Source organism: Candoia aspera, chromosome 11, assembly GCF_035149785.1.
Source record: "Candoia aspera isolate rCanAsp1 chromosome 11, rCanAsp1.hap2, whole genome shotgun sequence".
In the NCBI taxonomy this organism is placed as follows: Eukaryota; Metazoa; Chordata; class Lepidosauria; order Squamata; family Boidae; genus Candoia; species Candoia aspera.
The window spans coordinates 3953009-3978392 of record NC_086163.1 but is presented as its reverse complement, the minus strand read 5'-3'; the positions used below and the strand labels follow the sequence as shown (position 1 = coordinate 3978392).

The 25384-nt window shown below is 46.3% G+C and overlaps 1 protein-coding gene and 1 pseudogene across 1 annotated transcript in view; one reads left to right on the top strand and one right to left on the bottom strand.

Moving 5' to 3' along the window:
• Positions 1 to 22605, top strand: part of CCDC102A (coiled-coil domain containing 102A) — a 29980-nt gene extending 7375 nt beyond the window's left edge. Inside the window, exons 2-8 of the mRNA XM_063312735.1 lie at positions 1424 to 1650; positions 1788 to 1896; positions 2651 to 2767; positions 4110 to 4319; positions 7048 to 7218; positions 10542 to 10645; positions 19703 to 22605. Of these exons, the coding sequence (XP_063168805.1) occupies positions 1424 to 1650; positions 1788 to 1896; positions 2651 to 2767; positions 4110 to 4319; positions 7048 to 7218; positions 10542 to 10645; positions 19703 to 19829 (1065 nt within the window). The 3' untranslated portion in view covers positions 19830 to 22605. The remainder of the gene's footprint in view (positions 1 to 1423; positions 1651 to 1787; positions 1897 to 2650; positions 2768 to 4109; positions 4320 to 7047; positions 7219 to 10541; positions 10646 to 19702) is intronic.
• Positions 20926 to 24169, bottom strand: LOC134504069 (large ribosomal subunit protein eL37-like; annotated as a pseudogene).
• Positions 24170 to 25384: the final 1215 nt, after the last annotated feature.

The following is a 25384-nucleotide window of genomic DNA, read 5'->3' as shown; positions in this document are numbered from 1 at the left end:
GAAACCTAGGTCTTTGCATTATGTGTCTATAGTAGATAGATGATAGATAGATAGATAGATAGATAGATAGATAGATAGATAGATAGATAGATAGATGGATGGATGGATGGATGGATGGATGGATGGATGGATGGATGGATGGATGGATGGATGGGTGGGTTATAGATAGAGATTAGATGTACCATTAATTGGAGACTGCATGGATAGACCTCTTCCAGGATGATCTATCTCCACCTGGTCTTCCAACTAACTAAGTCCATCGCCCTTGCTGCTGGTCACCCTGTTCTTCTCTTTCCTTCCACCTTTCCCAGCATTGTGGACTTCAAGAGAGCTGGGCCTTTGCATTATGTGTTCAAGATAGGCAGACAGATAAATGGTGTTCTTTCAATTGGAGACCACATGGATAGACCCTTTTTTTTCACGATGATCTGGTCTCTCAGGACCCATCACCGCTGTAATTGAGTTTGTCCACCTTGCTGCTGGTCGTCCTCTTCTTGTCTTTCTTTCCACCTTTCCCAGCATTAGAGTCTTCTCCAGAGAGCTGGGTCTTCGCATAATGTGTCCAAAGTAGGACTATACATTGTTTGTTTGTTTTCCCTTTACTTTCCACAACAAGGGGCAGGGCATACCACTGATTTAGGGACACCATTAGAGTGATCAAGAGTGAAATTTTTAGTCTATTTTTATTGATTTGAGGAGGGGGTTTACCATAGAGAGGTTAGGGTGTGATGAATGTGTGGTGCTTAAGCTTGATGCTTAAATGTCTAAAAACAGTTTTAAAATCACCCTTCTAAAATTTGCTATTTTGCTGCCACATTTGTGTAGCATGGTCCTGAAGCACTCTTGGTATAGACTGCAGGTTGACCATCCCTATTGTCATGCTCCCAGATCAAACGTTCCAGAACATCTGATCAGACTCGCATGCATGAATGAAGTCAACATGTGTTGAGACTTGCGGGTCAGTAGAAGCGGGAGGGGCATGCCAGGAGCATGAAAGCATATTGTTTGGGCTATCTCTGGCATCCAAGGTCAAGCTGCCGAGCCGATGGAGACATCTGCACAGAACTGAATGAACTGGCACGAGAAGGGGGGGCTGCATACCGAAGAAGGGGGAGGGGGTTGAGTCCATTGGGCTGTTTAACTGGGAGAAAGTGCAGGAACTTCTGTTTGCAACTTTTTCACTGCACTGCATACTACACTCCATTAAAGAGATTTTTACTTAACCTACATGAATCAAATTTAATGACAAGCTGAGTAAGGCAGTCATCACACCTATTGTATCTTAATGTACCCAAAGGATGTTGGGTTGCAGAAGATTCCTATCCAGCTGGAAAACGAATGCAGGGTTGATTCCTTCAGTCTGGTGCTAAATGCCTCGAGGACCTTTATTTCTTCCCTGACTTTGGCCACTTGTGATTCTCAGTCCCTGCAGGAGTTTGAGCTGATGGAGAACCTCCTAAAGAACAAGCAGGAAGAAGGTGAATGCTGGGACCAACGGAGCTCGGTCAGCGTCCGTTCGTCCTTCACTCGTCAGGAGAGGAATCGGCTGCTTTGGGAAGATGTCTCGGCCATCGAGGAGGATGCCACCAAGATCACTGCCCTGAAGCTGCGGCTGGACGAGTCTCAGAAAGTGCTTCTCAAAGAACGGGAGTGAGTGCTGCCTCTTAACATCCCCTCTTCCTCCACCACTTGGTTCCTTCAGGAGCAGCAGACTGGGAGCTTCTGCAGAGAAAGCTCTGTGCTTGCAATGCAGTTTCTCAGCCTCACTGTTATCTTACCTCTTTCAGGGACAAGCTGTCCCTCAGCAAGAACATTGAGAAGCTGGAAGGTGAGCTGAGCCAGTGGAAGATCAAGTATGAGGAGCTGAACAAGAACAAGCAGGAGGTGCTGAAGCAGGTGGGCTGCCCTTCACCCTCAGAACTAGATGCCCTTGGACAGGGCCAGAAGTTCTTGCATTGGCCAAGGCTGCAAAGTTGGGGTGGCCAACCGGTTTTGGTCTAACCCTTCTCCAAGCCCCAGGCTGGATGTTAGACAGATGTACTTTCTGTGTTTCCAAAAATCTTAAATTTCCCTACTCTGCTTTCTCTGATTTGAATCCAAATCCCAAAATTATCCTTTTGAACGCAGCATTTCTGTTTCAACAGATATTTCACAGAATGCTCACTGGTGGGTCAATGACTGTTACCTTGGTCATGAAACTTCACAAATAAAGGCAGACATACTGTAGGATCTAAGTTCCAGAGGTTCAAGGACCTTGTCACCAAGTAGAGCAAAATGACCATTTTTCAAACTGGTGATGCTCAGAGAAACATACCAGTGCAGGCCAAACAGACTCAACCCCACAATGAACCTATGAAGCCACCTCTCCAGGGAAGCATGTATGCAACACAATTGCACATTAGTTTTCTCTGCTTGTGCAAAACAGGCAAAGATACATGTCCACATGTAAGATGTAACAACAACTCCTCCTCCTCCTCCTCCCTCTTCCTACTGCTACAGCTATTTTGGATGTCGATGGGTGCAATCTAGTGGGGTCGTGGTGGCTGCAGGCACTACATTAACAATCCCCACTTTCTAATGCCCTAGTCTGATCCACAAAGACTGACACTGCATAAATGGAATTTCCAACTCCTCCTCCTCCCCTCTCTAGCTGAACATTCTCAAGGAGATTCACCAGGATGAGCTGGGACGCATCTCTGAGGATCTAGAAGACGAACTGGGGGCTCGCTCAAGTATGGACAAGAAACTGGTGGAGTTACGGTCAGAGGTGAGACTGAAGGGACCTCCCTATTGCTGATGGGCGTCCTCTGAATGCACTTTTGTCCCATTAAAGTTGAACAGCTGCTGAGCTCCAGGGGTGCTTGTGCTTTAGAACTTGTGCCATTGAATTCTGAGCAGCTGAGGTCATAGCGATGATTTAGAACTTTAAATCTTTGACTTGGGATTTGATTTGGGACTTGGGGTTAGTCAGCGGAGGAGAGTGTTAAAAGGCTTTGAGTCCAGATTCCAGCAAGAGATTTTGCTGCCTAAACGTCAGAGCTGGAGCACAGATCTTGTAGAGCATTGATGGACAACCTTGCCAAGAAGTCGAGTGCAACTTCTTCTCTCCTCCCAGACTCTGTCACCTGTCCCCTCCTCTCTCCCTCTGGACCTATTTTACCTCTGTAAAACTCACCCATCTGTAAGCTTTGTACAGGAAAATATTGCGGGCTGGCCCAAAAAGTCACCAGGAAGCTAACCATGATTAAAATTAACCAAGCTTACCATGTGCTGAGAACGCAGCCTTAGCCTGGTTCAGTAGGTTGGGTGAATATAAGCACAAGTGGTGTGTCTGTCTGGCCATTGTGGGTTGCCGTATGATTCGGGCTACGTTCCATTGCATGCTTAACCTAGGGAATGAAAACCCTTTTTCTGGATTCACACAAGATACCAAACCAGGAACATCATAAAACGTGCTCAGCCCCTAAATAAGTCTTACAGAAAACAAAACAAACCAAGCACTGTGTGATGTGTGAATGCAGACAAGGCCTGGTTAAGCATGTTGTGAGAACACAGCCAGTGGGTATGAGAGAAGGAATGAAGGGGCTTGTCTCTTTGGTTTGCACGCTTCCTGAGTTACTTTAAAACGGGGATGAGGTTCATTGAGATATGAGCAAATGGTGATCCCCAATTATGGTGATCACCCAACACACTTAATCAGGTCAGGGGAGAGATGATCACTGCTCAGTGTCACTGAGGCGGGGAGGCCAGGCTTTCTGTGTAAGTGTTTCTCAACCTTGGGAACTTTAAGATGTGTGGACTTCAACTCCCAGAATTCTCCAGCCAGCCATGCTGGCTGGAGAATTCTGGGAGTTGAAGTCCACACATCTTAAAGTTCCCAAGGTTGAGAAACACTGCTCCATACAGTACATGAAACCACAACGTGTTGTGATCACCCAACTCAGTCTAGGTGGTGGGCTTCCCTTGGAGTCCACCCACCCTGTAGGACACCATGGGACCACTTCCAGACCAATGTGCTGGTTGGAGCTCCTGCTGGAGACCCTCAGGTGGGTTTGCCCTGAGGCTGCCCAGTGGCTGATCTGGACCCCCCTTTCCTCCCCTCCCCAAAGATGGAACGCCTCCAGGCGGAGAACGCAGCAGAATGGGGCAAGCGCGAGCGGCTGGAAACGGAGAAGCTGAATCTGGAACGGGAGAACAAGAAGCTGCGGTCGCAGATCGAGGACTTGGAGGACATCCTGGCCCGGAAACGGAGGCAAACCACTTGTGCTCTTGACACTGATTTTAAGACCATCCAAGCAGAGCTGTTTGAGAAGAATAAGGTAAATTGGATTCTAATTTGGGTGGGGAAGGATGCCCCCTCTTCTCTTAAAGTATGTCTGAATCGGGGTACAACTTTTCTGGGCCAGGAGCCAGATTTGGATACTGAGTACAAGTAGTCCTTGACATACGACCATTCATTTAGCGACTATTAGAAGTTACAACAGTGCTGAAAAAAGTGACTTACAACCCGTCCTCGCGCTTATGACAGTCGCAGTGTCCCTGCAGTCACATGATCAAAATTCAGGCGCTTGGCAACTGGCATGTACTTACGACGGTTGCAGTGTCCCAGTGTCATGTGATCGCCATTTGCGACCTTCCCAGGGGGCTTCCAACAAGCAAAGTCAATGGGGGAAGCTGGATTTGTTTAACGACTGTGGTTAAAAAGGTCATAAAATCGGGTGACTCACTTAATGACCACCTTGCTTAGCAACAGAAGTTCCAGTTCCAGTTGTGGTCGTAAGTTGAGGATTACCTGTGGTTGGTTGGGGAGGCATCCTTCTCACAGTAGTGGGTTGGCTGGGACAAATGCTAAATGAATTTCCTTTCCAATTACATGTAATTTAAATTAAATGCTGTTACTATAACTCCTGTTCCTTTGGTCCCAGGTATTTTTGTAGGTCTGCTGGACCTTGAAATAATGAATTGTATATGTTCCCAGTGCTATTTGTCAATCAGAGTTTTGTATTATTATTATTATTATTAATAATAATAAACCTTTCAAGTTCTAAATAATTTTGTAGTCCAAGCAAAGAACTTTGATTATTGGGCAGATTGAGATAAAAAAAAGGAAAAATCCCTTAAGTCAAAGTCAACTCCTGATGACTACGTGGACATGGGCATACAGTTTTCTTGGCCATAAAACAGAAGTGGCTTCCGCTTTTCTCCTCCCAGTTTTTGACTTCCCAGCCTAGCCAAATCCTGGTGGTCTTCCATCCAAGCATTAACCAGGTTTGACTTCGGAAGTGTCAGTGTGTCATTGTGGTGAAGGTGCTGGACTGACTCCAGAGATAACCAGGTTCAAATCCCCCCTCAGCCATGGAATTCCCTGAGCAACTCTGGCCACTTACGCTCTCAGCCAAGCCTGCAGGGACATTTGCAGAGTATGGTCAAAAAAGTCAACATGGCAACCATTTTTATACACATCAGCTTACGACCAACTGCATGTAGGAGTGCCTGCTGATCTCTTATTTAAAAAATATTAAAAATGACCAAGTCTCATGGAAGAGATTACCTTTATTAAATAGAAAATTAATACATTTTAATAGAAAATTATTAATAGAAAATTAATAAATGTTCACACGATCATGTTAACCTTAAAGTGCCTACTCTCTAAAAGAAACTTCCTGATTTTTTTCTACACTAAGGGGTTTTCTGCCCGCCTGAATTCACATTCCTCACATCTGCTTCTTGCTAGCATGGTGCTGTCTCTTGGGATGGGTCAACGTAACTAATAAAAGGGGGAGAGGATGATGGGCAACAGACACTAGGCTGGGTTGGACATGATGACCTCGTCCAGTGCATGCCTACAGTATGTCCCGCTGACCACATTCCCGGCTTCTGTCTTGCAGCCAAGAAAGGAGACAATATGTAATTTTGGACTGAAATAAGCAAAAAGGTGCTTTCTTTGGAGAGCATAAAAAGCAGTTAAAACTGCATTCTGGTTCTGCAGGATCAAAAATAGTAATTGGCTCACATCTCCTTTCCCCCCAAACATATTAATTTTTATTTAAGGTTTTGAAAGAATATAAATGAAAGGGCTCGTTTAGAAGAGAAGAGGATTGCACTCAGAAAGGCATTTCTAACACTCAACAGCAGGGGACAGGCAAACCTTGCTATTGGCAAAAAAGGACGGTGTTCTTGCAAAACCAGACTTCTTGTGGTACAGTAAATGCTGTGGGGGGTTTTTTCTTTTTTCTTTTTTCCAATCCTGTGAAATGGCACTCTGAAAGAGGAATTAGTAGCCAGTTTCAGGCCAATTCTTATGCACAGAGAATGCTTATGTAGGAGGGATGCAAACGGGTCCATTTCGAAGACTGTGCTTAGCTAGAAAAATAACCATCTCTGCACATCTTTCCATACGTGCTTATACATGCAAACTTTGTTCTTATTGATAGGAAAAATCAATATGGACTTTAAAAAAAAGAGCATCAGATGAGCAAAAAACAGCAAGTACAAATAAAAACCCAAAGGATGAACTTATTATCAGAAGCCCCTTTGCCTGCAGTAACTTAAACCTCCATCCCTTTGAGACCCAGAGTCCAGGTCCAAGAAATGATCAAGTTCTCTTGAAAAGATGCAGAGAAGGACCCCCAATTCCATCTCCATTCCTTTTCTGCTCCTCTCTGCTAAGGTTTCCTTTTGGGGCAGTGGGCATTTAGAGCTGTCTTTAAGCTGGGTTTATTTCTTTGAGCAAGCTGCTGCAGCTTTATGTATTCTGACCACCACCACCAGCAACATCCAGGGTTGAAGGCTTGGTCGGGAGGTCGAAATGGCCAAGGAAGAAGGCACCATCCCGACCTTCCTTCCATGTGGTCACCAGGAGTCAGGCTCAATTGGAGATCTTCTTTCTTTATCCCAACTTTGGGATGGCTTGACCAACCAAAATCGGGCAGAGTGTTTCTGCATGAAGGAGTCTGCCTGCAGTTAGGTTGGCCTCTAGGCAGGCATTCTTCTCTTGGGAAAGAGGAAACCATTCCTCGCAGCCCAAGCTGGCCTTGTCTCCTTCAGGAGCTGGCTGACCTGAAGCACGTCCATGCCAAGCTGAAGAAGCAGCACCAGGAGAAGATGGCGGAACTGGGCCACACGGTCCGGCGGGTGGAGCAACACGAGGGGGAAGTGAAGAAGCTGCGGTTGCGCGTAGAGGAGCTGAAGAAGGAACTGGCCCAAGCTGAGGACGAGGTGAGTTTCCTTCTGCTGCCTCTCTGCAACTTTGACTGTGGGGAAGTCACAAATGTAGGAGAGCCCGCCACCATCCCATTCTCATCCCGCTGGGGCCGCAGCAAAGCTGAGCCGAAGCAGCCAAGATCGGCGGTGCGATTTCCTGAGCTTTCTCCCCTGAGGGGGAAAAGAGGCTTCTGTTTTTCTTCTTCGTTCTTGGGTTGCTTGCCGATTTCTTTCGGATTTCTCCTGGTGATGTTTTTGACCTTCTTTGGCAGTGGGAGAGACAGGGGGCACTGGCTGCTGTTGGTTTCCGTTGGGCATCATTCTGGTGCCTCCCTGGCTGCCTGGCCCATGGGAGGAATTCCCTCCAGATGTTTTCCCTTGGGATTGGGTGAGAAGCCAGGGAGGCTACAGGCTGCTGGCAGGAGGCTTGTGAACTGTAAGGCAGGACATTGTCACAGTGGCCACCCCATCACTAGGGCACTCTCTGTTCTCCCCTTAGGAGAATTATACCCACCTTCTCTTCTGTCTTTCTCGTTAAACAAATACTCAAGTTGTAATACTGTGTAAGTGCATTTTGTAAAACTTCATGGGGGTGGGACAAAACTTCCTTTTACCCAGACTTGGGGTCCTTCCAAGATGAGCAGGAGATTTTAGTTTTTTTTTTAACCATACCAAACCTACTTCAGGACTGATGCTATAATTACTGCATGTTTTCCACCTGAAAATAGGAGGTGCACGGGTATACAAGATAATTCCTCCTTCCGTTTTCTCCCTGTGAGGTAAGGTGGGCTGAGAGAAGATGACTGGCCTCCAACCACTCAGCAATCTTCTCTGAATTTGATGGACTTGAATCTGGATCTCCACCACCCACATCTAACGCTTCTATTGTGACACCATGGTGGTGGTCTCAGGCTGATGTGAGGTCCTGGGTGGCTTGCTCCTGTTTTAGATCATCAGCCTCATTATCAACACAGATAGGCAAGAGTAGCTGGGTATCACAGCTTGTCTTCTCCTAAAACCAGCCCTTCCCAACCTAAATCCACCTTGATTCCTAGACTTCTTTAGCCACAATGAAGGCACCCAAGTTTGGCAAGGCAGCCTAGGTGATCTAGAATTTCAGGGATGTTGTTCTCCTTTTATTCTCACGGTTCCTACTGGAGAAGCAAGCCATGCTGTGGCAGGATGCAAGCCTGGGCACCTTCTGTTTCAGAGAGGATGGTGTCATTCTGGACTTGCTGTCCAAATCTGCCTTCTTCCCCAACTTGGGAGATGCTGGCTCCCTCTGTCTCTTGAACACACACTCGTAAGTCCTGTAATCCTGCTTGATGGGTTTAGTTAGTCTGGCCTTGAAAGGTTAAATGGCTTATTCTTAACCTCCTTGTTTTTCGCTCTTTGTTTTTTTTTCCCCCCAAAAAATGTTTGCTCCAGGCAATACTAGCCAGATGTAGGAGCCAATGAAATAAAGCAAAAAATAAGTCAGGATTAATTTTAACAAGCGCTGGAGGTGATTGCCAAGGGAGACCCATTAAGTTCCACCTTCAACCATGATGAGGAAGAAAATGCATTTTTATTCAGATGAGTCTTTTCTCTGGCCCCTGAATTGCCTTGTTGTTCCTAATGCTGTATGTACCATTGGTTGAGCGCATTTTTATTGGCTTCTATCGATTCTGCTGAAATGCTTTACCTTCCTTGTTTTTATGTCGTTTGCTTACGTCTAAGAGCTGTATTACAGTATTCATATTTTATAGCTTTTTGAATCACCATTTGATATTAGGGCCGGACACACATTGAGCAAATACTGATAGATTGAATCATCATAAATCCCATTGATTTCAAAGGGACTGACCGTCTCGTGGTTTTTAATGATGGCTGTGCACAAATTCTAGGTGGGTGGAGTCTGGTGGTTTGGCTTGGAACAGGGCGGCACGCACGACACACATAAAAGGTCCTCTTGGCTCGATCGCTGGTACCCATCCATCTTGGGAAGAGATTTCCCAGCCAGAAAAAAACAGGCCAGAGATCCAATTTTGTATAAGACGGCTTCATCTAACAGTTATAAAAAGAGGTATAAGAATGGATGAGAAGGCTTGGTTTCCATTATTGGCTGTCTTAATGTCTGTGCAGACATTTATTAAAAATTGCCTTGTTCTGAGTCAGCCAGTTGCAGCCCAAGATCTCACTATTTCCATCCACTCTTTTACTAGATCAGCAAGAATACAGGTAGTCCTCGCTTACTGACCATTTGTTTAGCGACAGTTCGGACTTACGACAGCACTGAACAAACAACTTACAACCAGTCCTCACGCTTATGACCGTTGCAGCGTCCCTGCAGTCACATGATCGCAATATAGGCACTTGGCTACTGGTTTGCATGCTTTTATTTTATTTTATTTTATTTTATTTTATTTTATTTTATTTTATTTTATTTTATTTTATATTTTATTTTATTTTATATTTTATTTTATTTTATTTTATTTTATTTTATTTTATTTTTTATTTTATTTTATTTTCATCCCACTTTTATTATTTTTATAAATAACTCAAGGTGGCAAACACACCTAATACTCCTTCCTGCTCCTATTTTCCCCACAACAACAACCCTGTGAGGTGAGCTGGGCTGAGAGAAAGGGACTGATTTACTACCGTCGCAGCATCCTGCAGTCACATGGTTGCTATTTTCAACCTTCCCAGGCAGCTTCTGGCAAGCAGAATCAATGGGGAACTGCGTGATTTGCTTAACAACCACATGGTTCGCTTAACCATGTGATTCACTTAACAACCACAGTGATTCGATTAATGACCTCCACAAAAAAGATCATTAAATTGGGTCAGATTTGCTTAACAACCACATCACTTAGTGACCAAAATTCCAGTCCCAATTGCAGTCGATAAGCAAGGACTACCTGTAGAAGATGCAGGAAGTCAAGGCTGCCGAAGGTGGCCAGTCACCTGCATTCTGTTGATGGAGCTCCAGTCGGATAAGCCTATGGCAAGCCCCAGGAACAGTTTAATCTGGATATTGTCCTCCTTAGAACCACTCTTAGGAATTCTCCTCCCCGGGAGCCGAGCTGTGAAGAACAATGCTGCCTCTTCTGCCGGATTCTTCTGAAATGTCTCTTCAGCAGCTCCTTCTCCTTAAGAGGGAGGGAAATTATTCTGCAGCTCTGCCTGCGCTACCTCTGTGGCTTGTATCACCAACTCTGGCCCCTAAGCTGAGAACTGGTGTTCCTGTGTGTGGAAGAGGAAGCACTGGGGGGTGAGGGTTCATCTCTCCCCTCTCCCTTTCCACCCACCCACCCACTTTTGGCACCCACGGTCTGTGTTTCTGCCCCTTGCAGCTGGATGATGCTCATAACCAGGCCCGGAAATTGCAGAGGTCGCTAGACGAGCAGACAGAACAGAGTGAAAATCTCCAAGTCCAGGTGGAACATCTGCAGTCCAGGTAGGGAGAGGGCGAAATAAGCTGAGGGACTGAGAACAGTGCAGCAGGCATGATGAATATTTGTGACTGTTCGGCATGGGGTGTGAAATCCCATCTCTACAGAGTGGATTTTGATTGTGGAGGTGACTGCTTTATGGGTGCGCGTTCATCACGTGAGGCTTGTAACATCACCCAGTGACACAGTTTTCATGATTCCAAATGACAACTCTTTCTCTGATGTTTTCTCTACTACAGCTCTTGCTTCTGAAGAGGCTAGCCACTAGTCCACTGTGAAAGTGGCTTGCCTCTTCAACAAGCGACAGTAGAGACAAATCAGAGGAATTTCTTTCTAAACATCTTCTGGATGCTCCCAGGTAATTGGAGGGTAGAGAAAGCAAGTGACTGATCGGCAAGTATGAATTTTTTTCTTTAATGGAAATGGCTTTAGTTCCCAAATGTTCACCTGCACTTCTGCTATCCTCCTTCTCTTCACCTCTAGCAAAACAGGCTTGGCCATAAAAAATAAATAAATGCAACATCTGTTTCACACCTGAGACAAAAATGGGATGTGGGTGTACATTGCAAGTAGCAATACCTTTTTAGAATTGCTTCCGATTGTCTGGGGTGGGGAATCTACTAAGATTCTTGCCCTTTGTTTCATTTCCTTCTTTCAACTTGTACCACATAAATAGGGTCTTGGTAACTCTGGTTTTGCTCCTTTTTGGAGACAGGAGATAATTGTAAACCTGGCAGGTTGGGTGCATTTTTTGCAGTGAGTTAACAGATGCAGTTTATCGGCTTCCATCTTGGAATCATCATGGGCTAGTTTCTTGTGGTCATCTCTTGTGATTCTCCAGGGCCAAAGTTCACTATCATCCATCCACATATTTTGCTCTTCTGTAGGTGTATTCAGACACACAAGTGCCTCTCGCGGTATTGCAAGAGTGGGCAACTTTGGGGTAAGAAAGTGCTTTGCTAAGGTCTTCTGATTGTCTAGAATGGGATTCTGCGTTCTAGCCTACAACTCTGCAATTTCCTGGTGGTCTCCCATCCAAATACTCACCAGGCTCAGAGCTGCTTCGCTTTCCAAATCAGCCACTGTAAACTACAGCCTGGATTTGTGGGTGGTGGGACCTGTTCCATGGGCCTGAAAAGAAGGGGTTCCTCCATGGGAAGAGGAGAGTTAAGCTTTCCTTCCACACCTGGGACCTGCTTCCTCCATTTGTCCCTTTGTGCACACACATATACACAAACATACACACACAGCAGTTAAGACTGTCTCCAGGGGGGAGGCTAAGGAGGAGGTAGAGACCAGACCGAGTTCCCATAAGCCACCTACTCATCTGTGATGTAGTCCAGTGTTTCTCGACCTCAGCACCTTTAAGCTGTGTGGACTTCAACTCCCAGCTTTCCCCAGCCAGCATGGGAGTTGAAGTCCACACAGCTTAAAGTTGAATTCTGGGAGCTGAAGTCCACACAGCTTAAAGCTGCTGAGGCTGAGAAACACTGATTTAGTCCAATCCAGAAACTCTTCTCCTTCCTCCCTTTTCTCCTCACAGCAATCCTGAGAAAGACGTCAGGCTGAAACAGAGCCTCTGTCACCGGTTTTCCTTTACCATACAACCCTGCAGGGCCTGTATCCTGGTCTTCATTTCTGCTGCAACTTCTGGTTGCAGCTTCTCCACCACCCCCACCGTCAGCTCCTCCTCCTGTTCTTCCACTTTTAAAATATTTATTGCTCTCTCTTCCCAGCTTCCTTCAGCTTCCAATTTTGTTCCCTTCTCAGGAACTCCAAACCAATTAAAATAAAAGCCTCCTCCCAGAAAACTCCTGGTAATTTGTTAGCCGAACACAACATGCAAATTGGCTGCGGCTATAATTAGAGAGGAGAGGAACGAGGGGTTTTGCTCTGCAGAGCGGTGGGGCCAGGGCTAAGCGGGCATCTCGGGTGGGAGGCTGCCCTGGGGTCTTCAGAGGGGGGCCAGCCAGATGGGACATTGTCTCCTGGATCAGCTGTGGGGGAGCAAGAGGGGGCTTCTTCCAACAGCCAGGGAGAAACGGGGTCGGGCAGGGGGTAGCATGCTGGACCAGCAGGCAGCCATGGGGGACGGCATTGGAGGGGAGGGGAGGATTGGGCCCTCCTGTGTGCTGGGGGAGAGCTGGTTCCACCTGGGAAGAGCTCAGCCCTTCCCCTCCTTTTGCCCGCTTATGGAGCCTCCTAGGTGCTGTGCTTCGGCAAACGCTAGCTTATTTTCCATCTCTTCGCTGCTTTTCTTCTTCCAAAAGCTGGTGCCCAGCATAGTGGCAGCAGCAGAAGTGTGTTAATAATACTTACCTAGCTATTTATCTAAGGCAGTTTGGTGAAGTGGCTAAAGACACCAGGCTGGAAACCGGGAGACCGGGAGTTCTAGTCCCCTCTTAGGCACAAAGGCAGCTGGGGGACCTTGGGCCAGTCATACCCTCTCAGCCCTGGGAAGGAGGGGGAGGCCAGGGCAGACCATTTCTGGAAACCTTGCCAGGAAGACTTCAGGGACTTGTCCAGGCAGCCACTAGGAATCAAGACTGACTTGAAGACGCAAACACAAAAAACCCATCTTATCTATCTGTAGGAAGCCATGGAGATCGCCTCAGAGGGAATATTCAGAAGCCGTTCCATAAACAGCAAGGGCAGAAGCATGCCTTAGGTCCTTAGGAAGGGGCTCAGGTTGGCTGCTTCTGACTCCCGGGGGGGTAAGAGGGAGGGGAAGATAAACACAAGCAAGCTTGCAAGATCACTCTAAGTATCTCTCTAGCCTTCCTGTAGAGTTGGTTGCTTGATCTAGTCCAGTGTTTCTCAACCTTGGCAGCTTAAAAACGTGTGGACTTCAGCTCCCAGAATTCCCCAGCTAGCATTCTGGGAGTTGAAGTCCACACATCTTCAAGTCTGCCGAGGTTGAGAAACACTGATCTAGTCTGCCTTTCTAAAAGGCAATAAAATTAGTTTCCCTTGACATTAAGTCCAGTCGTGTCCGACTCTAGGGGGCGGTGCTCATCTCCATTTCAAAGACGAAGAGCCGGCGTTTGTCCGTAGACACTTCCTCCATGGTCATGTGGCCAGCATGACTAAACAGAACGCCGTTACCTGCCCGCCGAAGCGGTGCCTATTAATCTACTCACATTTGCATGTTTTCGAACTGCTAGGCTGGCAGAAGCTGGGACTAGCAACGGGAGCTCACCCCGCCACGCGGATTCGAACCGCCGACCTTCCGATCGGCAAGCTCAGCAGCTCAGTGGTTTAACCCGCAGCGCCACCGCATCCCTCAATAAAATTAAGGCATCTCTTAAAGGCACTTTGCTCAGTGTGTGCCCTCTTGAACCTTTCTCTTCCTTGTCCAGATCTCCTCTCCAGAGCAGAGAGTAGGGGGGACTCTCTTCCTCCCATCTTCCCCTCTCCCCCCCCACAAAATAGCTTTAGTTGCTTGTGCATCATCTGAAAGCGAATACATGCACCCGGGGCAAATTAAATTTACCAAGTTCTACATGAAATTAATGGTCTGTTTAGGCAAACACATCCCATCTCATTTCAAGGGGGCAAAGCCCAGCAGAGGTCAACTTCCTCTTCATTTTGGTTGGCTCCAGAGACCAGCTGGACTGGGCATTTGCCAGGTTCTCAAGCCACTTCTTTAAAAGAAATGCTGAGGATTGCATTTGAATACAAACTTGCCTTATTCACCCAACACTCACTGTTTACAATTGGTTCTGTGATCCACCTCTTCTTGCTAAGTGCTGTTCTACAGCACATTCACTTAGGGTTCTTAGAACATTTACCTTCTCCTTGTAACCAAAAGCACATTTTCCATATTTGTGAGAGCATAAAATTACCCCTATAGAAAGCTTTCTCCTTTGGATTCCTTCCTGAGGAATCCATTGGTGCAATGTTCCTCAACCTTGTCAACCTTAAGATGTGTGGACTTCAATTTCCAGAATTCCCTAGCCAGCATGGCTGGCTGGAGAATTCTGGGAGTTGAAGTCCACACATCTTCAAGCTCCCAAGGCTGAGAAATATTGCATTAGTAAACTGTACAGCACTTCAGATTCAACTTCCAGACGAGGCTTTGGAGCACATGGGCAAATGAGCATGGCCCTCATCTGCAGCACCTTAGGCAGCTCTGTGTCCTGGAGAAAGATGCCATGGATTTCAGGCGTAGCAGACAGAGCCTCTGTTCATAATTCACTCCCTTGGAGATCAAATCCAAAACTCTACATAGCCTAAATTACCTTGGGGACCTGTTCGTATCAGCCTGAAGGATTCTCTGGAGGAGGCGCCGATGAAGTTTTTAAGTTGCTGTCTTTGAGGTCCAGAGAAGATGTCTTCAGGGACCAACTTCCCTCTTTCCTATTTCACAAGGACGAGCATCTTCCCACCTCATTTCCAAAGTCCTCAGAACAGCCTTCTGGAAAAAAGGAAATGTTCTTCAGTCAGCCTCAAGATAGGGGCTGGGTTCCCATGTCAGGCTAAGCCTTAATGGGTCCTCTTTGGTTCTGGCTCAGCATGGTGTTCAAATATCCAGCAGTTGTGTTTTCCAAAGAAGATGGAAAAGGTGGAGAAGCAGTTATATTCAGGAGAGAAGCCTGGGTGCCGTCAGTGAGGTTGCAATGCAATGTGGGTTGAGATCCATCCCACCGGTGGGAAGGGCTGGCATTTTCTGGGGTGGGGGGCCCTTATTTTGGTGGAAGGTCCTGGCCTTTTAATTGTCTGTTGCAGACTGCATCCTTTGCATATTTCCTGCTTTAACATGGTCGAAAACACTATTTCTTTGTGCAAGCACAGAAGGAGATTTGGGGGTCTAGTAGAGACCTCAGATTGAGCGTGTGTAAACCATGGTTACGTTTGGTGGGTGAACCCCATCAGAGAGGCTTTGGGACCAGGTACATATCAGACCCAAAGGAATGTGGAAAAATGTCTCCATCTAACTGTGGGATTAGCAGCCGACAATGAGCATCTTCTCACAGCTTCCTCCATTCCTGCAGGGAGGGATATCCACAGGGCAGGGGTCAAAAAAGTCAAGATGGCGTTTGTGACAGCAGGGTCAAAGCCCCACGTTTCTACATGCATCGTGGTGGCTTTTTTTAATCCCCCTCCCTTCTGCAGATACCTTGCTTGCAGGAATCTATTCTGCGCAGTGCTCTTTTGTTTTAAGTCCACAACGTGCAGCCTCCTTTTGTGACGGGAGGGACAGGAGAGCCTTGTGTGGGAAGGACCCAGAACCAAGGAACAGAACGAGGGGCTGGCTGGGGAGAAGGAGATCTGGACATGGAAGAGAAAGGTTCAAGGGGGCACACACTGAGCAAAGTGCCTTTAAGAGATACTTTAATTTTATTGCCTTTTAGAAAGTTTTTTTTTAATTTGCATGTGGCTTCTCTAGCCATAAAACACTGAAATGTCCGTCAGACAGATCGATTCTGCTCCATCGAAAGACGAGGCAGCTGGCTTCTCTCTCTTTCTGTTTCGCAAAGAAAAGAGGGAGGAGGAGACGGAGGATATGATTTCTATCTTCTTATTTTATTGGGGAGGCTGCCGTTAAATCAAAGGAGGATAATAATGGAGCCTTCCTCTCCACCCCCTCCAAGGGATCCCACCCCCCTCCTTAAATAATTCATGCTTTTTCCAGTAAAAAGCAGCAGAAGTCAGGTAGCTGCACCAAGAGAATTATAGGAGAGCTCTCTCCATTCAGGCTCTGTGGCTTCGGATTGGAAATCCGGCACATAAATTTTCACGGGGTGAAACTTAATGCTGGGAAGATCAGGGAGCTAACAATGCTGAGAATGCCCGCTTGATGAGGCAAGCGAGATAAGACCCCCCTCCCTGCCCAGCCTCCGAGCAGCAGAGGGGGGCCAGACAGCTGCTGGGCCTTTTCCAAACCCACCACGGTCTTCAGGAGCCCCACAGCAGCTTGAGACAGAGTTTAGGGTGGCAGAACTGCACGGATAACAAGAAAATCAGCACCTGCCAGCCCTTTGAGGTAGTCCAGACCAGGAAAGCAAAACCACGAAGGCTAACACTACCTTGGTTGCGAGGCTACAACAACAGACTCTTGCAAGTTTGAAAGCGCTTCCCCCCTCCCTGCCTTTACTTACTAGAGAACTAGGGTGGGTCCCTTCTGAGATGCTTTCTCCACCTCCATTTCTTCTGTGGGCTGAGTTATCTCTTATCAGTTGTCTCTTCCTCCGGTCTCCCAAGGTTACTCTCACAGCCCTTACAGCACCCCAGGACCCCTTTGCAGTACCACGAGGGCATGGTAGCACCCATGTTGCATGGGATCCTGAATAGCATCCCTCAGCCCATACCTTATTCATGCCAAGGTACTGTTGAGAAAGTCAAGGTGGGGGTTGCAATGGTGCGACTGGACTTTGCGCACGACACACACAGAATTTGATGGCACCTTTGCAGCCCCCATCTTGGCTTCCTTTTTTTTTTTTGACCACACCCTGTGGACCCCCCTGCCTGTTCACCCTGCTTTCTAGATAGCTTTGAGCAGTTGAGTATCCTGTTAGCAGGATTTTCCACCGTCGCCAAAGGCAACACGCGTCAAGTCATTCCTTCCCGAGCGCACACACGCTGACATGATGAATCCTGGACATTATTTTTACATCACGCTGGAAAGAGAAGTTCTAATTTAATCTTGGCATGTTTTATTCTGCTTCTCAATTGGTGAGAGGAGCAAAGATCTCACCAAAGGCCTTCCAACTGTGCCCCAGCGTATCCTTTCCAACGGCTGCCACACACACCACATTGTCCAATCCCTTTGGCTTCTGTGATGTCACCAGGTGAAGTTTAGCCAGTGTTTTTCACCTTGGCAACTTTAACACGTGTGGACTTCAGCTCCCAGAATTCCCCAGCCAGCATGCTGGCTGGGGAATTCTGGGAGCTGAAGTCCACACATCTTCCCACAATGGAGGAATGGATCATGAAGATAGCAAAACTTCCGGAAATGGCAGAATCAACCCGTTTGATCAGGGATAAGACAACAATACTTTTATAGAAGACTGGAAACCTCTTAATGGACTTTTTGCTGAAACTGGAAAAAATGAATTGGTGGTTTATGGATCTGCTGATTAAAAAGGGTTGAATATTGTATGGGAAGAAGAGAACCATGTTATAGTTTTAAAGAGGGAGGAGGAAGAATGAAAAGAAGATTGGAAGTTGGTCCTTTATACAGTATATCTTTTCTTTTTTTCTACTCACACTGTCTTTTCTACTTACTCTTTTATCTCTCTGTTTTTTCTTAATTTCACTCTATATAATTTCATGTTTATCTTTTAGTTATGGGAACATCTTTAATAAAATTTATTTATTTATATTTATTTATATTAATAAAATTTATTTATTTATATTTTGCAAATATAAATTAATTTTATTTATTTATTTATTTTAAGTCCCACACATCTTCAAGTTGCCAAGGTTGAAAAGCACTGAGCTAAGCAAGATCGCTTCAAGGCTGCCTGCAGCTTTAAAACCCAAGGTCCAGATTCTCAATTTGAGAATGTGGCGACTTTTGATAGTTCTTTATGTGCCTTTATTTCTGCTGTGCCCCCAGCCCAAGGGGTCCGTGAGTAAAAGAGGGACTAGGAATTATCTCTGGCTTCTGCATACTGAGAGTAGGTTTTAAATGATTCAGCATCCCACCTGCATCTTCCATCTTTGGACTGACTTTGTAATGAAGACCTCAGGGCTTAAGCAGCTGGCCTGATTTTAGGACATCTCTGCATCTTCCTCATTCGCTGTTTTTTGTAACAACCTCCTTGATAACAAGGTCTGGACCATTCAGGAGCTCACACATCCTTCTGCATCTTTTTAGTTGCTTCCTTAAAAATAGTGATGTACTATATGTCATTCGGGGAATCTATACGCACAGACTGTGAATGTCAGAGACAGTTGGGCACATTCTTGTTCTAAAAGAAAGCTTTAGGGGAAGAGGACGGTTCAGAAACAATGGTACTGACAGTGTCCACACAACACAATTAACCAGGTCAGTCAGGGGCATCTGTGGTGCATGTCTGTGTGTCAGAAAAATCAAGACAGCCACAACTGTGCAATCAAAGTTGCCATCCTGACTTTTTTGACACCCCTCCAACACATACATACAGACGCCCCCAAGTCAGTGAAAGACTTAGTCACATTCATACAATCCGCTCAGCTTGGCTAGTTCTTTTACAGGTTAAACTGTTTTGCAAATCTACTCAGTTAGGTCGAATCCACAAAATGGGATAGCCCAGTAGCCAAACGAAGTCAGTTATTCAAAGCCTGCTGCACAGCCCCCCGTGATGTGCTTCAATTTTTCCTCCCGGTCATAGCACTCCAGCCGGTTCCACTCCGGCTGTAACACTTCTAGCCCTGGAATTCCAGAGGGATGGCAGACCGATCTGGCTCCTTTTGGAAAAAGAAAAAAAGGAGGCTCCCTCTGGATCTAATCCTTACACCAGATCTCACTCAGATTAGAGCGATCCCTTTGTCACTGTAGGAAACTGTCTTCATCCTCCCAAGTCCAGAAAAAAGCATGGCATTTACACTTCCGCTTAGCTACCTTTGCCTTCTGGAAGAGTAACAAGGCATTTTAAAGGCAAAGATTAGATCATGGCTGGGGGGAAGCTACTAATGGGCTCGTAGAGAGCAGCAGAGCCGCCTACAACCCGAGGGGATCATCCGAAGAACCTGAATGATTCAAGACAGGGGAAAGCAGCCATCCTCAACCTGGCACACACACACACCCCCAGGTATGTTGGAGTTGCAGTTTCTGGAATTTTCAGGCTAGGCGTGGGAGAGGCACTTGGAACTGGCTGGGAGAGTGAACAGACAGGAAGTCTGGGTAAAAGTAAGTTCCACCAGCAACGCATAATTAAATCGTGCTGATTGGCTGCTGTTGGACTAAGATGAACCTTTGGGTGATCCAGGGCAGGTGTTCTTAAAGATGTGCTCCTCTTTGGGCACCAATGCCTGCAGTGAAAAAGCAGGGCAAAACTTTCCCACCTGCTTAGCTGTACTTGTCAAAACCTATGCTTAAACATCTAAGGAGGCTTCTTCTCTCTTCTGTGGGACAGGCTTCGCCGGCAGCAGAACCTCCCTCTTTTTGGGAAGATCCGTGGGTCGCGCTTTGGTCCGGATGATCCTGGCGACGGCACCAGTGACTTGGACGAGGAGGAAGACTTGAAAATCCAAGTCCCGTAGCAGCTGGTTCCAAGTCTGGAGACACTGAAGGATGCTTTTGAAAGGCCAAGAAGTTCTGGAGCTGAGCCCAGTGGCTCCTGGGGGAGATAGTTCCTTGTCCCACCCTAGAGCCTCTTCTTTTGCCCAACTTGAAGGATGATGAAAGAGCTCTAAGACAGATGACATCAGCACCCATGTGCTGGCCTTCATCAAAAGAAGATTTGTGCAGAAGCTCTGAGAAACTTTCTTGAAAGTCGTATCGTATCCCCTCTCTCTTCTCCCAGTTCAGCCCCAATCCATCAAACACCACTGCTGCTAACAAGAAGAACAACATACTATAAGCTTCATGTCCCCCAAAGCAACGGGAACCATCCTCGAGCATGGAGGATGGTTAACTGCACCTCTACAGCCTTAATTTCTGTCCCACTCGAAGCTTCTGCTAATGCCACCTTCCTTGAAAGGTTAATCGCAATATCTCAGTCCCTGCAGATCCAAGGACTTGGGGATGAGTTCACCTGATATGGCAAGCCGGGGAGGGAACCAAAGTGTGGGAGAGAAGAAGTAGGGTTCTCTGTCACCAAAGGTCCCCTGAGTCCAGGCACTTTTGAAATCAACTCTTCCCCAAACCAACCAGTCCAGGATGTTCTGACGCATCAGCCCCTCCGTATCTCATGAGTGGAACTGATGCTGAAAAGCAAGGTCTGAAAAGACGGCAGTGGAAGCACCAGAAAATCGGGGGGGTGGATTTTTCCATCTCATTAGCCTACCTTTTATATATAAATATCTATATGTATATGTTTTGTATTATAACATTGAGCTATCCATGAAATGCCTGCCTGCCTGCAGAAAGTTAACAGTGAATTCTTCATATGCTATGATTCTTCAGGCCATCTGTTTTGTGGCAATAGACCTAAAAGGCCCATTTGGAGTGGGGGGACTTGTGGCATATATCTCTCCTCCCCAGCTGATGCTTCTCCAGTTGTTAGGTTTTTAAGAGACTCCAGTATTAAACCATGGTTTCTGTGGCCTTCCCTAATAGGCTGCCCTCCTGATGGATGATCATCTTCTCCTCCGTCTCCTTCTCCTTCTCCCCACTCCTCCCCCTCCCCCTCCTCCATTTCAAATCAACACTTGAGTCCTTAAAATGAGCTGAAAGCCACAACAGCAGCTCTCTTGGGCTTTGGCACTGCTCTTTCGCAGAATCCATTCCTGAATCTTCAATAGACCTCTCTTCGATGCCTCCTACAGCCACTCCCAGGAGTATTGGGCCTCTTGGCCTTAGCACTCCAATCACACTTTCTCTTGCATTTCCCAAATATTCAACAGGTGGATTTCTGGAGATGGTAGGCCTTGGGCCCACCATCTCACTGGCACAAAGTGTGCATTTTATTGTGGTGCTTGCCAACGGAAGACGTTTGACATTTTTCTTCAGCCACCAGAATGGCTGAATTCTGAGAGTTCTCATCCCGGTTCTGGCAGGGTTTAGCATTCTACCTGAACGTGTGCCTTGTTTCCACGTTGCACTGTGCAGTCAGGGTTTCAAGCTCCAATGGGATTGATAAATTACAATTGGGTGGGTTCACACATGCCTAACCCACATTAAACCTCATTATACAGTAGTTTAATACATTGGGTGGACCCAGTCACTGTATGTGGGATCTTTTGCCAATTGTAGGTTCTGTGTAAAAGCCAAGGGCCAGTCCCTCTCTCTCAGCCCTGGGAAGAAGGCAGTGGTAAGCCACTTCTGAAAAGGCTGTCAAGAAAATTGCAGGGTTTCATCCAAGCAGTTGCCCAGGGACAAGATTGACTCAAATGACTCAATAAGACTTGTTTTAATCTGAGCTGCTCATCCTATCTCAACAGGTTTCATCTTCCTTTTTACCAGTCCTGGGCACACTTTACCCCTGTGGTTTTAAGGTCCGGCTCCTGGAGTGATTCCTCTAGAAAAGCATTCCAAAGCTGTGGGGACTGAAGCTCCCAGAATTCCCCATAACACTTTTGGAAGGGTGCCACCGCCTGGGAATTCTGGGGGTTGTACTTCCCACACATCTCAAGAGCACCAAGTTGGAGAAGGTGTTCTAGGGGCCAAGACGTTTTACCTACAATGCTGACTGATCACGTCTGACAGCTTGCAAGGTGTCGTCTTGACCCAAAAGCTTGTCACAAAATCTGGACCTCCAACCAGCTCAGCATGGCAGCTCACAAGCAGGGCGGACCTTCTTGATAGCTTAACCTCAAGAGAGAGGAAGCTCTCATGCGGTAGCATTTTGCAGGATCACGGTGCAAATAAATTTGGTCACCAGCAAAATGTTAGAATATATACACTTTTGATCCACTTGTCATAAATTTCAAAGCGTTTTGCAAATGACAGCCAAGGAAGATTTCCAAGATGGTGGATCTCCCTGTACCTCTGCCCCTTCCCAGTTCCTTTCCTATTTTCCCCTCTCCCACGCTTCCTGCCTTTGCCAAAGAATTCCAGATCCTTTGCATTTGCAACCTCAACTCTTGAAATCGGGAGCTAATAACTACTCAGGAAATACATGACAACACTCATGATTTGCTCTGTGTTGGTTGTGTTGGTTAGAGAGTTGGGGATCCTTGTTGCAATACAATTTAGATTTGTTTAGTACTGATCTGATTTGTACCTTATTTGTAGCTGATCTGATGCTCTTCCTGAAGCTGTGAACAGAAGTTGGGTGAAGCTCCAGGACACGGAGTTCTCCCATGGTACCATCTACTTCACAGCAAAGGAATGATTCATTCAACTTTTTTTCAATAAACAAGAATTTATACTAAATGTGTTGGGTGCCTAGAGTTTGATCTTGGAGAGAAGGGACATGCTGTTTGATGAGGGGTTCCAAAAGGTTCCTAGGACTTTGCTTCACACCGGCAAGGCCGTATTTGCCCCACAATCCTTCCAGGCAGACTCTCCTGCCATAACCCTGTTTGATGGGAAGATTGTGGAATCTCCTGATATTCTGTTGTTACTGTCTGGTGGGATTCCCAGTGGGAAGGGAGAAAGCTTCCTGGAGGAGACTCCCAAAAATTCCGCTCGATAGTCCCTCGGTCGATATTCTGACAACATCAAATTCTTCCTTTCCCCTGGTTTTATTTATGCGTATGCATGCACACGTGTGTGCATTTTCTTCTCCGTGAGTCGCTCCATGAATAAAACATTGGGTCTTGCAATTACCAGCTCACCAAGGCTTATTTGGCCTGACAGCTAATACGGTTCTTGGAGAGGCGCCTAAAACAATGGCTAAAAATTAAGCAATAATGGCCTGTGATAACAGTTTTATAGCAAACGCGGGTTTATGTTTCCACCACAGCAGAGTGATGTAACGCGTGTGAGCTCGCTTCCTCCCTGCACAGGGATGCAGAATCGCACAAGGTTCTCGAAAATGGTTTCCAGGGAAACTAACCAGGCGGCCTTTTCAGATCTGGACCTCCTTTGCAAAGAGGGAATGCATTACAAAGGTGGGGAAAGGCTTGCATGTGTTTGCAGCCTGATCTACATTTCCAAACTAAGGGCTTGTTCTCATCATGGCAGCATAGCCTCTTATGAAGCCAGAGAGAGACCCCAAGGGAAGTGTGCGCACAAGTCCCGGCCACACTGATGGGGTAGGAGCTGCCTCGACTCAACTCGGAAGTCATCATCTGCCTGTTCCAGTGACTTGCTTGGAATCTCCCCCGTCTTCATAGCTTTCAAATGTATTGGAAAGCCAACTGCCATCATCCCTGAAAAGCTGGCCCAGGAGTGATAAGAAACTGTACTCCAGCAGGACTCGGATGCTTTGAATAATCCTTTCCTAATTTGCAATTCTTCCCATGTTTCAAAGAAGGAGACCCTCTGATAGGCTGGGCAGATACGTCAGCCACTGCAAAGGTAGCTCAGACCAAGTCCATGCAAACCACACTGGAAAGGCGAGTTTTGGGTTCAGACGTGACACAGAAGCATTTGCTCTCACATGACCCAGAAACTTTAAACAGGGCCTCCCCCTCCCCAACAGGCTGCCCTCCAAGGGTGTTGGGCCCCAAATCCCTCAAGGGCCTGCTACTTAGGAATTAGGGGAGTTGTAAGGGCTCTGGATTGGGAAGGCCAGCCTAAGATACGCCTGCTTTCCCCAACCTAGGGCCCACCAGACCGCCAACTCTTGTCAATGCTAGCCAGTATCCCAGCGGCTCAATAACTTTCTGGGATTTCTACAGTAGACAAACATCTAAACCATGAGGGATAGAACTCAGCGAAGAGATGAAGTGGAAACCTCATCTGCGGTAGTTACGTCCAGCTGGCCTAGGCGAGAGGACAAGGCCACCACTGGGGTGGTCCTCTGGGCCTCCGAGTTGCCCATTTTCTTCATCGCTGTTCATTATTGGAATCTTGAAACTTTAGAACCAATTCCTTGAGGTAGTTTTTCTGTTTCCTTTTCCCTCCCCATGTCCTTTTCTTTCTGTGCATTATCTTGTTAAGATTGCAAGTGTGGGAACAGGGACTGCTAGGTCTTTCTTCTTCTGGGAACCATTCAGGCTGAAAGAACCAACTATAAATGGAAAAAATAGACAAATGCAGGAAGCCTGTGTCACACCCAGCCGTTCCATGAAGGCCACTATCTGTAGGAAACGTCACTCCTACTTTTAATTTTCTCTCTGAACTCAAGGTTTCTTATCCTTACCTTCAGAAACCATAGCTAGAGAGACACCACTCTCTAGGGAGGCAACTCCATGTATCTGATGGTGGGCTGTAATCAATAACCGCTTAGGCTGTTGTGTAATAAATTGGTTAGTTTTCAAGGTGCCTTAAGTCCCTTTGATTGCAAAGAAGACTCACACAACTGCCCATCTGGGAAATATGATTCTTGAATTAATTCTGCAACAAATGATCAAGGAGGGACCCATGATCTAACATGTCTTACCTCTTTATTTGTCTCTCTGAATTCAAGCTGCATCTTCTCTTTCCCTCTCTCCCTGCCTCCAGGTCTTTGTCTGGATGGATTCGAAGAGTCAGTCATTCTCATTCCCAAATTCCAATGCTACCTTTATTTCAGACATTTTGCTTTCATATACCTGTAGCAAACAACAATAAATCAGCTGGACCCTAGAAGCATTCCCATTTGGGAGAGAATGGAGGACTCAGACCTTCTAATCTGTGTAACACTGTGCAGCAATTCCAAAGCGTGCCAATGTCAAAAGTATTCAGGATCTTAATTTTTATGAGAGAAATGCCTGTTCCCTGTAGTGTACTCTGCACATACATATATTTTAAAAAACAGTAGAATCTTGTGGCACCTTAAGGATTAATAAATGTATTATCTCGTAGGCTTTATGCATCACAGTGGACTGTAAGCATGAGAAATAAGATTAAGTTTAGAGGAAGTCAAATATTGTTTAGTAAATTTAAGAGGCCTAGTGGAGCAATTCTTACCATTTGAATAAGGCAACTGAAAGATTTAACTTGTTCAAAAGGAATGTAAACAACAGAAAGAAAGGAAAGGACCCATTTCCTGCTAAAAAGATCCTCCTTTGCATAGAAATCCAAGGGAATGAAGTTGGTGACCCATTGAGAACATCTCCATCTC